Here is a 13052-nt window from a genome sequence, read left to right as displayed (position 1 = left end):
GTAATCATCCTGGTTTGATAGAAATCACCGTCCCACAAGCTCAAGAATAGAAGGCACAGGAAGCAGCGCATCCTCTTTCCTGCAGCCGAATCAGTGTGTGGGAGACGGATTGGAGGGGAAGTGCTAGGTAGAGTCAGGGAGGCAGGTGGGGCGTCCATATGTCGCCATGGCTACTAACTCGGCCGCCCATCCCGGTCCAGATCTGCTGCTCTCCTCTCCAGCTTGGATGGGGGTCAGAGGTCGGCCGGCTGTCTCTCTCTCACTCAGCATGGACTCTTGGCATCGACGCTTCGAGCTCAAACAAAGTGAGAATCTGTCCTTCTGATGCTGCTTTAAAGTGGAGACCTCACTGTGAAAACTGATTTTGTTTTTTTCACTTTGATTATTTGGAAAATCTAAACCACAGGAATCTTAGACTCACATAGACTCTAATCTTGCTGCATATTTAGGGGAGGTATTATGCAAAACTGACTTTTTTTGGAGCTTCATATTAAGTTATAATGTAATTATTGAGAATTTTTGAGTTGAACGTACAAACTGACATAAGGATTTTTTTAATCCTAAATGCAAAATGTGTATATTTTTTGTAAGCTTTTGGCTTATTTGCAGCTCTGAGAGTGTTGTTCTTTCAGCAAATGTCCTTTTGGTAACACTTTATTTGACGGGTTGTGAATAAGACCATCATGACTCCGTCATAAACATGACATAACACCTGACATGAGCAAGAATAAGTCTTCACGAATATTTACGACTGTTGTCATAAAGTGTCATTTGGTAAATCATGACACTTTTAATACAAAGTTGACATTATTCAAAATGTCTTTGTTATGGCAACTTGGCATTAACCAAGAAATCATGATCATGTTGGTAGAGTCTTTGCTTCCTAAACCTATAAAGAAAAGAAAAAAGCTGGCTTTTAATTTTATTGCATTAATAAATGAGAACATGTTTTGTGTGACAAAGTGCTGTCATGGCCTCAGCTGTAACTCCTGACAATTTATCCCACTTTGCGTTAAACAGAAGTGAAATGACACCCTGACCTGCTCCCAGTTAGCATCAGCGCTAACATGCAGAGAACCAGAGTCTTCTGCCATTAAATTAAACCTGTCCGCCGACTCCATTCGTTTCAATCTAGCCGTCTAAAGACGAGGGCCGGGACAAAGGTGGCGTGGGTGCGCAAAGTGGCGGGCGGGAACGAGAGCAAACACGTAATCTAATTCCTCTCTTCTTTGTCTTCATTCGGTCCCCCGTCATGACAGATAAAGTTGAACGGGAGCAGAGAGGGCAGGATGATAAATGAGGGAGAAGGAGGAGAATGAATGTGAAGACGGAGGTAGACAAGACAATTAAGTTACAGTGAGGTCAGCAGTAGGAGAGTGTGTTTGTGGAGCGTGGCGGCTTGATCCTCCTCATGAATTTGATGTCATGATTCATTGTCTCTAATCTCGCTGAGAAAATGTGTGAGGGCTGCTAATGAAGTGTGCGCCTCCTGTGTGTCCTGTGGGTGCTGCATTGTTTAATCAGTTCAGTTAGGTGGAGATCGCTGAACAACTCTGCCGTGTTGCCAACACAGCGCTGTGAAAAGGCATTTGAGCCTCACAGACTCCACTTTTTCCACTTTTTGTCACAATTAAATGTCGTCAGACATGTTTCATCATCAGACAAATCCAGAAAGTTGTTTTCAAATTTCGTTTATTATATTTTCAAACCAAGTTGGCCTTAATTGAAAATTTAACCCAAGTGTGTCTGAACCCAACCCTGCTAATTATCTTTAATTAAAGGCCCCAGCCCGAAGTAAACCAAACAAATTATTTTAATTAAGATTTCACTACTTTTATTCTTAGACCATGATTTAAGTAAGCAGTGTAACTACTCCCACTTGTAGCTTTTGTTTAATGCTTCCGGCTCCATTTTGTTGCTTGTTGTAACGGCAGGGTGAGTCAGGCGCAAATCATCTGGATGGTTGATTTGACAGCATCCTGTCTCCGCCGTTGCTCGAGCAGAGCAGTGTACGATGCTTGTTACACTCTGATTAACCTCTGCAACCTACTTCATTTCTTCATTTGCTCATCAGGTTAAACTGTCTATTCCTCTATTATTATACTCATAAATACATAAACACAACTTTATATCATGCATTCTCGTTTGGTTTTGTCTGTACTGTTGTAATAAATGCCACAGAGGCTGGAGACCAACCCAACCATCACCAAAATATCAGACCCAGCCCGGCCCGACTGATAGATGCTAACATATCAGTCAAGGAGTTTCAAGGTCAAACCAAATGCTGGACCCGGACTGACCCATGAAACTTCAAGTACCACTGAGTTATGCAACAGGACAACGATCCAAAGCCATTGGATCATTATCCTATCACTATCAAGTCCACATTTTATTGGCTCAAATCAACCAAAGCAAGATTTTGGTATCTTGGTGAACACTCAGTTTGTTCACCGTTCATCACTTTAGGGTTAAGATGAGTCGTCCAGTGATTGTAGAAGCCTAATACGGTTTTCTGTCAAATCTACGTTGTTGTACAATCCTTTAGGTGTTCTGTCTTTTGTGACTTTCTCCGCATAAGTACTCCCACATACCCATTGGTTCCCACATCCGGTTGCTGACTATTTTTTTTGCGCATGTATTGTAAACCAATTCACCGGTTCCCAACCTTCCTTTTTGTCACTGGGTGTAAATGGATGCAAGTGGTTGGCATTTCAGATGTTAAATATAAATTTAGAGCTGCAGTATGTAACTTTTCTAAAATTATGTTGTTGTGTTTTTTACATGTCTATTACAAAACTGTCACTATGTCATGGCAGTATAATATGAGACTGATCTGTAAAAAAAAAAAAAAAAAACAACCAATCAAAATCAGTGCTACAAATTTGCAGCAATGACCTTCCATGGGAAATGGAAGCAGCAAAATACGACATGTTTAAACAGAATGATCCAAAGAAATTTCTGATTATTTTTGTCTCTCCAGGCTTACTTTCGACAAGGGGTTGCCCTGCAGTACCTGGGTCGTCATGCCGACGCGCTGGCGGCGTTCGCGTCGGGCCTCGCGCAGGACCCCAAGAGTCTCCAGCTGCTTGTCGGCATGGTGGAGGCGGCAATGAAATCACCACTCAGAGGTAATCTAGACATGCAGATAACCTCACCCTGCTTTTCAACCACAGCAATGACGAAGCAATCCAACAAAAATCTGAAACAAAACAAATAAATAAAATTTAAACAGGTTAGAGATACTGGAACAAAGAAGCCTTTCAAAGTATCAAAAAGTATCTACTTCCTTTTTGTTGTTTTATTCAGCAGACGAGTCCTGTTGGAGTGTGATGGAAAATGTCTGTGGTTATTCTGACTGAAACAGAAGAACGTCTGATTTGAAACAGTTTCCCCACTTTTGTGAAAACCTGTTCACCTCCTCGCCTGTGGTGGCGCTGCAACAACAACCATTGGAAGAAACAACATAAAAACCTCAGAAGAAGACAGGGCTCTCGGCTTCCTTCTGCACAAAATGTAAACAAAAACTGGAGTGTGGTCAGATTTCAGCAGTTGTACAGTCGATCTTCTTCCTGCTTTTGGAGTCCCGTTCACATGTTCGTTCAAACGGCGTCAGAGTTCATTTCAAAAGAACCGAGGCCGAGGTTTGCTAGTGGAGCAGAGTTCACTTTTTTGATCTTCATCAGAGTTTGATCACACATTCACACCTTCCCGACCAAACCAGACTTTCTAGACAAATGGAGCAGAGGTGGATTAAAGCAGACTAAACAGGGCTGGTTTACACACACTAAGTTTGTTTTATCAGACCCGTTGCATCAGCTGTTGCATGTCAGTGTGTCTCCCTGTTGTCCCTTCAAGACAAGTCTTGCAGGATATACTTGCAAGAAACTAAAGAAGCGAAGCATTGGACATCAGACTCCTGTCAGGATGCTGACTGCTACGTCAAACTGTCAACGTTGATGTAAATTTTCGCTAAGCATAAACTAATAAGGAGGCTGCCTTGGGAGATGGGGTGTCAACTTGTAAGAAATGTCTAATTTTTATAGAACCCTTTAAAAAAAAACACATGAAGAATCTTGAGAAGGATCCTCCTGTTCACCGCTGTCGGTCTCCCTCCTCTTCCTCCATTGGCCTTCACCGTGGCCCCACCTGTTGGACCGCCTGCTGCTTACCCCAGCGTTGCGATCCCAGTAACACATGGAGGATCGCTTGCTTTGAAGATTACAGAGGATGAAGTTCTGAGGACGGCTGCTCCTGGGTGGCAGAACTCCCTCCCTGTCATGCATCACATCTGCAGTAGCCGCTCCGCTGCAGGATTCGGTTTCAAGTCATGTTGTCATGGCTGCTGCTGGATATTACACCACACTCCCATCACCATCCAAAGAGTCTTTCATCTGCTTGTTTTTATGACAAAACGTCTTGATTAAACATAAATGTTCTGCCTTTTTTCTTTTCTTTTCTTTTTTTTTTGGACTTTTTGAATAAAACTAAAATGTAGCAGGGTTCCTGGTTTGTTGACGAAGCTAATAAACCCCGTCAACTTGTCTGAGGGGTTTATTGAGAATGCTTCATGAATTTTGCTCTCTGATGCAAGAACAGAGTTAAAAAAAACAAAGTTAAACATTTGCTAGAAAAAACCTCTGAAATTTTGGGAATAAGCTCAAAACTTTTCTGGAAAAGATAACAAAAATCTTTGGGTAAAAAAAGTTAAATCTCAGAATTCTTGGTAACACTTTATTTGACGGGTTGTGAATGAGACTGTCACGAGACTGTCATAAACATGACATAACACCTGACATGAGCATGACATAACACTATCATAAACATGACATAACACTGTCATAAACATGACAAAACACCTGTCATGAACATGACATAACACTGTCATAAACATGACATAACACCTGTCATAAACATGACAATACTGTCATAAATATGACATAATACTGTCATGAACATGACATAACACCTGTCATAAACATGACAATACTGTCATAAATATGACATAACACTGTCATAAACATGACATAACACCTGTCATAAACATGACAATACTGTCATAAATATGACATAATACTGTCATGAACATGACAATACTGTCATAAACATGACATAACACCTGTCATAAACATGACAATACTGTCATAAATATGACATAATACTGTCATGAACATGACATAACACTGTCATGAACATGACAATACTGTCATAAATATGACATAACACTGTCATGAACATGACATAACACTGTCATGAACATGACAATACTGTCATAAATATGACATAATACTGTCATGAACATGACAATACTGTCATAAACATGACATAACACCTGTCATAAACATGACAATACTGTCATAAATATGACATAATACTGTCATGAACATGACAATACTGTCATAAACATGACATAACACCTGTCATAAACATGACAATACTGTCATAAATATGACATAACACTGTCATGAACATGACATAACACTGTCATGAACATGACAATACTGTCATAAATATGACATAATACTGTCATGAACATGACAATACTGTCATAAATATGACATAATACTGTCATGAACATGACAATACTGTCATAAATATGACATAATACTGTCATGAACATGACAATACTGTCATAAACATGACATAACACCTGTCATAAACATGACAATACTGTCATAAATATGACATAATATTGTCATGAACATGACAATACTGTCATAAATATGACATAATACTGTCATGAACATGACAATACTGTCATAAACATGACATAACACCTGTCATGAACATGACAATACTGTCATAAATATGACATAATACTGTCATGAACATGACAATACTGTCATAAATATGACATAACACTGTCATAAATATGACAAAACACCTGTCATGAACATGACATAACACTGTCATGAACATGAATAAGTCTTCATGAATATTTATGACTGTTGTCATAAAGTATCATTCGGTAAATCATGACACTTTTAATGCAAAGTTTACATTATTCAAAGTGTCTTTGTTATGACACCTTGACATTATGATCTGCCATAAATTTGTTATAAAAGTATTACTGATTAAACTTTAGCTTTAATAACATAAAGCTACATAATTTCTAAAGTTTAATCAGTGTCGTGAATGGCATATCACTACAATCAGTAATACTTTTATAACAAATTTATGGCAGATCATGATGTTACGTCATCATGATCTGATCATTACCGTCATAAACATGTTATGTCATATTTATGATGGTGTCATGACAGTCTCATTCACAACCTGTCAAATAAAGTCTTACAGAATTTTTGAGATTAAAATGTCCATCTTTGAAACTTTGAATTTTTTTTCCCTACATAGTGTGAATTTATTATAATCATTATTATTTTTTTATTTTTCTTTATCTACGATGACCCGTCATAACTTAGTGCCATCTATTGACATGCTGAAGGCCTTTCCTTCGTTAGTGGAGTGAAATGTATTGAACACAAGTGAAATGTCACAGTCACAACTCGTTGCTTCCTTTATACGAAGTGAAGCTCCGTCGGTTCTCGGATGCATATCTCTCTCTAAATGACGTCGTTTTGTTCGCAGACACTCTTGAGCCCACCTACCAGCAGCTTCAGAGGATGAAGCTGGACAAGAGCCCGTTCGTGGTGGTGTCCGTCATCGGCCAGGAGCTGCTGACGCACGGCCACCACGGCGCCTCGGTGGTGGTGCTGGAGGCCGGGCTGAAGATCGGCACATGCTCGCTGAAGCTCCGCGGCTCCGTCTTCTCCGCTCTCAGCTCGGCGTACTGGAACCTCGGAGACGTGGAGAAAAGCATGGCTCACATGCAGCAGGACCTGGAGGTGACCAAGACTCTAGGTACGGAACGACGGAAGGGACGGTGATGTGTAAAACGTGAGAAAAGCGACTAACGGGGAGTACGTTCAACTTCGCAGGAGACCAGTCGGGTGAATGCCGGGCTCACGGGAACCTCGGCTCGGCGTTGTTCTCTAAAAGCAGCTACAGAGAAGCGCTGGCCCACCACAGGAACCAGCTGGTACTGGCCATGAAGCTCAAGGACAGAGAAGTATGTCTGCATTGCACTCAGATAACACCGGCTGCTGCTCCACTGCTTTCAGTCCACCGATCAGTTCAGGTGGACTTGAACAGGTGGTGCTGGCTTGCTGTGGTATTAAACTCTTTTTCCTTTGTGATCATTAAAGCTATTGACTATTGATTTATAAGCTAACTCTGCTTTCAGCTTCCCCACAACTTCCTCCCTGACCTTTCTGCTGACCCTTGGGTCTTCACAATGCTGTGCATGGATGAACTTAAGTCTTTAAGGCTACGTTCAGGTGCATTTCTGGGGTTTTTTGCGTGGTCGTCCAGACCACTTGTTAAATGCGATCACAAGCGCACTATTGGTTTACGATTCCAAAGTGACCCGCAGGTGCAGAAGAAGAACTTTGACGTCAAACAGCAGCGCAACGTCTATGGATAATAATGGACGCCGCAGTCTGTGGATCGATTTTAAAGTTATTGAGCAACATGAGCAGACAGTACTGTCACAAGATCATAAAGATCTTGCTAATAAGTTAAGTGTCTTGCTTCAGTCATTGTTTACATCCTGATTTACCACGTCTGACCTTTTCTGATGTAGAATTATGACACGTTTCTCACTAAAATGAGGCAAAAGTTGGATGAAATGCAGCAGGACCATTCAGCATGCAAACACTTTGAAAACGGTTGGATATTCAATTTAGCATCGAGTGGAACAAATCAGATTTTTTTGGGGGGGGGTGAAAAGATCTGAATTGCGGTGAAATGGGTCACATTTTGGCAAAAAATACGATTTGGGTCTAATGTGTGAATGCAGCTCAACACTGTCCAGTGATCCTACAGGCCTTCATGGAACAAACTGGATGTATGGTGACTTCATTCACATGGAGTTGACTTTATTTCCTAAATAAGTTACTTCTCGATGCAGTTGGATGTACTGAATCTTCTTTTAAAGGGCTAAATACAAATTGATGCCATGCTTGAAAAATGACATTTTCTTCTTCAACTTCACAATTCTGCTGTACTTAAAAGATCCTAACAGATTGTAAAAGACTCTGCAGAGCAGGAGAACGTTTTGAAATTCAGTCAAGTTTTTTTTTTTTTGTTGGATATGAAAAAAGTGACCTCAGGAAAACAAGAAGGTTCTTTTTGTTTTTCTATAGTAAAGACAAATAATTTCAAACAAAAAACTGGGATTCCACTAAACCTCATCTCCCAACAGCTGGATTTATTAGGATCCAGGATGAGACTGATTTATTATTTATCACTTCTTATACCTCCATCCTCCCTGCTGTCTCTCTATCCTGGCTGGTCTAAAGGAGGATCGGGGGGGAATCCATCTTCTGTGGAGTCTGTTGAGAACATCCGTCAGGTTTCCTCTTCTGTTGTTTTCATGCCTTCACAGAGGAAAAGGTTTTCTGCTTGAGTTGTGTTCTTAGAGCAGGAAACACTCAGGAGTGGAGAAACAAGGTCCAGGAAAAACACTCTCCTGTAGCTGCGTTATGGATGTGCTATAATCACAGTGAAGCTGAGAAACAGCAGAATTCAATTAGATTTTATGATTTTATATCAAACCATAAAGAGAGAAATCCGAATTCACAGAGAACTCTGAATAGTTTACAATAATTTCATCACATGAATGTGTCCGAAGAGCAAATGAATGGATAAAAAAAGAATTAATATTGCACTGATGTTGAGTGTGATTAATAATAATTCACATTCTGATTTTAGAGAACCAGCATGTGAACAAGAAGTTATCATTGTAATGGCAGATAAGCATTTCAACAGAAAATATGCTTAAAATCACCAGATTCTGTCATTAACACACACACACACCCACACGCACACTAATGAGACGCAGACAGATGAATTACAGAAATAGCTAGTCATAAATGTTTGCAGTGCATCCAAGCTGCTATTCTGCAAATTTGTTCAATGATCTGAAACACTAAATTGTGACACACAAAAAAAAACATAAACAAAAACAGATTAAATCTGGGAAGCAGCAAATGCTTAGTTACATCACTGCACAAAACAAAGTCAATGATTTTATTTTCTGTTTCATTTCATTTCAAAATTCATTTATATCCTCCAGTGACTGGAGCTGTACAATAAATCAATAACACATCGGGATAGACATGTGATTGAGATCAATAGATAACATGTCAGATAAAATAATTTGACAGAACTCTGGTCTTGAACCGCACAGCATTCTGGGAAATATTTTAGGAAATATTTTAGCCGCTCAATCTCTCACAGCCGCCTGAGCAAGGTATCGACGAACAAACTCACCTTGGTTACCTAGCAACAACCTGTTGAGTAACAAGTTTGGCCATTGTGCCTCCTAACTGCTTTAAAAATAATAATAACCCAACTGGACAACTGAGTCCAGCACATCTGCTGCTGCCGCTTTAACCGAGTCACTCATTTAACAACAACAAAAATAAAAGAAATAGAGCAGCTGGTAGCAATTCAGCAAACATTTACCTTTGTCAAGCAAAACCCATCGAGTGGGAGGCTGTTGGTGAGCTTTTGTTTGAAGGCATGTCACACTCCCACATGGGGACAGCAACATCCAGTGTTTCGGCTTCCCAATATGTGTTTTGTTTAATATATTTTAGATATTGTCTCCTTCCTAAAACAATGGCTTATTTTTTTGACAAAAGTGACCCCCATAAATACTTTTTCTTTTTTCACAAAAGACATTTATTTAGTTTTTTTCCCCCCTCTTTTTGCACAAACAAAATAACTTTTGGGGGAAAAATAAATAAAAAAAGACTTAGGCCTTTGTTTCAGGAAGGTGACGATATGCTCTGGAAAAAAAATATGCAAAGCGTTTGCAAATAACTTGGAGTCCATGTTCCATAGGTTCATCTCTACTTCTGAAAGGGACATTTTTCCATATGTACAGGTGAAATAATCTGCTAGTGGATTTAGTACTTTTTCATTAATATTAAAGAAATATTTACTTAAAATAAGCTCCCATATCTTGCAGAAAAGTTACTTGTGAGTTAGTTTTGTCTTATTTCAAGCGTACTAAGATACCTGCACTAGAAACTAGACCACAAATACTTTTGTGTTTTGTCAGTATTAGTCATTCAAACTAGTTTTCTTAGGAGTAAACCGACTAAAGCAATCAGAAAAAAAATTATTTTTAGCAGCGCACATATCCTCCTTTACCTACAGTGAACTAAAAGTCATGATTGAAAGCTGATATTTACAGATGAGGCTGTAGTTTGTGAGATCTGTTTTGTTGTTCTTTGCTTATGCAGACTTTTAGATTGAGCTAATCAGATTAAATAAATTCAACAGTGATCAGTGCTGATTTGCTAAGCGCTTCAAAAGTGTCCAATTAGCTTCTTTGAAGACAAAGAAAAAAGAATAAGAAGCAATAGGAAAATGACGGGAGTTTAAATGTTTATAAGTTTGGATCTCCCAGACAGAAAACCTAGCAGGTAAAACTCGGGTCTTGCCTCAGATTTCTCCCGCTTTATTTGGGCTGGCAGATTTCACCACCTAACCACAGAGGCTGACGTGAAGCAAGTTAAGCCAGTTTTACATCAATGAAATGGGTTTTTTCTTCTTTCTCTCCAGAATGCCTCGCCGAGGGTAAAACCTCGTTCTTTTCCACGCGATCGAGCTTCTACTGTTCCGAACCTCCCGAATCCCCTCCGGTCCGTTTATCGCGCTCAGGGCGACGGAGTGCCAGCACCAATATTCCTCCGTCTCTGCTCATTTCCTTTTCTTTTTTTCTTTTAAAAAAAAAGTGTTTGAGTGTTAGATTTTGCCTCGCCTCATCCGCCTTCCCTGATCGGGTTTCCTCCGTTTATTGTTTTTTTGTTGTTGTTTTTTTTACCTCTCCTGATTAGATTTATTCAGAGCAACAAAAGAAGCAGATATAAAGCTGTGACAGGATGGATGTTTTGTTTATTTCTTTAGATTTTATTTCTCCTCTCTCAGTTTCTCCTTCTCAAGTTGAAATAAACAATCCAGACATTGAGCGCAGCACCTGAGAGTCCCAGACTCGACATGATTGGATTTATTTATTTTTTCATGTGTGGACGTGTGTGTGTTTGTTTTCTGCTGCAGAGAAGAAGAAAAAATTCCTCCTTGAGGGAAATCAAACTCCTGTCAGGCTAGTTGACTGTACACACACAGGCCTGCTCGTCATTTATTAAATTTCCCTTTTCCTCGGCCAGTGATATGTCAGCTGGATTTTATGTGTTTGCACTCATCACCATGCTGGGAATTGGGCTTTTCTGTCGTCGCAGACAGACTCATGAATACACATCGGGCTGAGATGAAAAGAGCGGGGCGTCCTCGTGTTAATTAGACGAGCTAAATTCCTCTAAAAGGTCAGTCCGGCTGTTTTCAGTGACACTTTTTAGCGCTCGTTAAGGCCCCGATTTAATGTAATGTGAGCGCGTATTGTCTGAGCGGCTGGTTAAATGAAGGATTACATTTTCGTTTCTTCACAGAGGTCACTGAAGCTGGATCTAACGCGTGTCATTTCACACCTTTTATTTTCTTCAATATAAAAGACTAAAAACTGAGTTTATTCAAGTTTTTTTTTTTTTTTTTTTTTTTCATAAAAATAATAACCAAGTGATACCTGCCAAACCTCCAGGGCAGTGGGGGGAGTTGTTGACCCTGGAGTGCCCAGCGAGAGGCGCACCAGGCTGGGATGGGAGTGGTGGAACGCTCCCATCCTCTGGTGGGTGATAGAAATTCAAAGTGGTGTGCTGCTGTTGTTGTTGTTGTTGTTGTTGTTGTTGTTGTTGTTGTTGTTGTTGTTGTTGTTGTTGTTGTTGTTGTTGTTGTTGCTGTTGTTCCTGTTGCTGTTGTTGTTCCTGTTGCTGTTGTTGTTAGGTCTGATTCAGGCTGCTTGTGCTCCAACACCAAGTAGCATGATTACAGTAACTGTGATTGCATGAAAGACGTTATTCTGACAGGGCTGCTCTTCACTTCAGGACAGAGATGGTGGATCATTTCATCAGCCTGTGTGTTGGGGGATCTGTGTTGTTGGAACTTGACAAATTAAAGTCATTGTGGCTGCTGCCAGGAAAACAGGACTGTTTCTGCAGTGCAGTGGAAGTGTTGTGTCATACTGACTGGCCAACACGTTGTGTTATTGTTTTATTATGTAACTGTGGCGGCCATCGTGTTTTAGAAATGGCTCACACTCCACCAGGACAGCATGTTTTTCCTCATCTGTTGTTTTTGCTGGGGTTTTTTTTTGTTTTTTTTTAATACTTAACTCTTTCAAACCCTCAAACAAATTTTTGCGTTGGACTTCGATAATGAGAGCAAATACAAAATGCAGTTTTTAGTCGATTATTTTATTCATTAATAATAATTAATTTAAAAAACAGATAAGAAACAACATCATGACATCTAGAACTTTGTAGAGATCTGTGCATAAATTTCTAAGACTTTGAGACGGCAGCGAAACACAGTGAGAGTGATTGAGACAAAAATAAAACACATGAGAACATGAGTGGTCAGCCTACCAAAATCACTTAAAGAGAGCATCAACAGCCACGCAGCTGGTTAGAAAACAAACTAGAAATAAAACAAAAGCACAGCAATCCTCAGAACTGAGGTCCTTGTTCATGATTCAACATCAATAAAGAGACAACGTTCACAAAAAACTGCCTGGATCTTACAGGAAGAAGAACACAAATGTCTGTATCGCGTTGGCCAAAGAACATCTTCATGAGTCCCTGGAGTTTAAGGATGCATTCACAGCATCCCTGTTGTTTAGTCTGATTTAGTCAAACTCTAGTTTGTTTGTCTAGACCAGGGCTGGGCAATCCCGGTCCTGGAGGGCCAGTGTCCTGCAACTCTTAGACGTCTCCCTGATCCAACATGCTTGAATCCAACAGCTGAATCACCTCCTAAATGCAGTCAGGTTCTCCAGAGTCCTGCTAATGACCTCATTATTTGACTCAGGTGTGTTGAAGTAGAGATACATCTAAAAGTTGCAGGAGACCGGCCCTCCATGCCTGGAGTTG

The 13052-nt window shown here is 40.1% G+C and overlaps 1 protein-coding gene across 3 annotated transcripts in view; it reads left to right on the top strand.

The window, feature by feature from the left end:
* ttc28 (tetratricopeptide repeat domain 28) overlaps positions 1 to 13052 on the top strand; it is a 108557-nt gene that overhangs the window by 60015 nt on the left and 35490 nt on the right. For all 3 annotated transcript variants that reach the window (XM_044096651.1, XM_044096650.1, XM_044096652.1), the window contains 3 exons: positions 2981 to 3128; positions 6586 to 6858; positions 6936 to 7066. In XM_044096651.1, coding sequence (XP_043952586.1) covers positions 2981 to 3128; positions 6586 to 6858; positions 6936 to 7066 — 552 coding nt within the window. The remainder of the gene's footprint in view (positions 1 to 2980; positions 3129 to 6585; positions 6859 to 6935; positions 7067 to 13052) is intronic.

The sequence above is a fragment of the Gambusia affinis genome, linkage group LG17 (genome assembly GCF_019740435.1).
Source record: "Gambusia affinis linkage group LG17, SWU_Gaff_1.0, whole genome shotgun sequence".
Lineage (NCBI taxonomy): Eukaryota > Metazoa > Chordata > Actinopteri > Cyprinodontiformes > Poeciliidae > Gambusia > Gambusia affinis.
The sequence above is the reverse complement of the archived record's forward strand: the minus strand, read 5'-3'. Positions and strand labels throughout refer to the sequence as shown.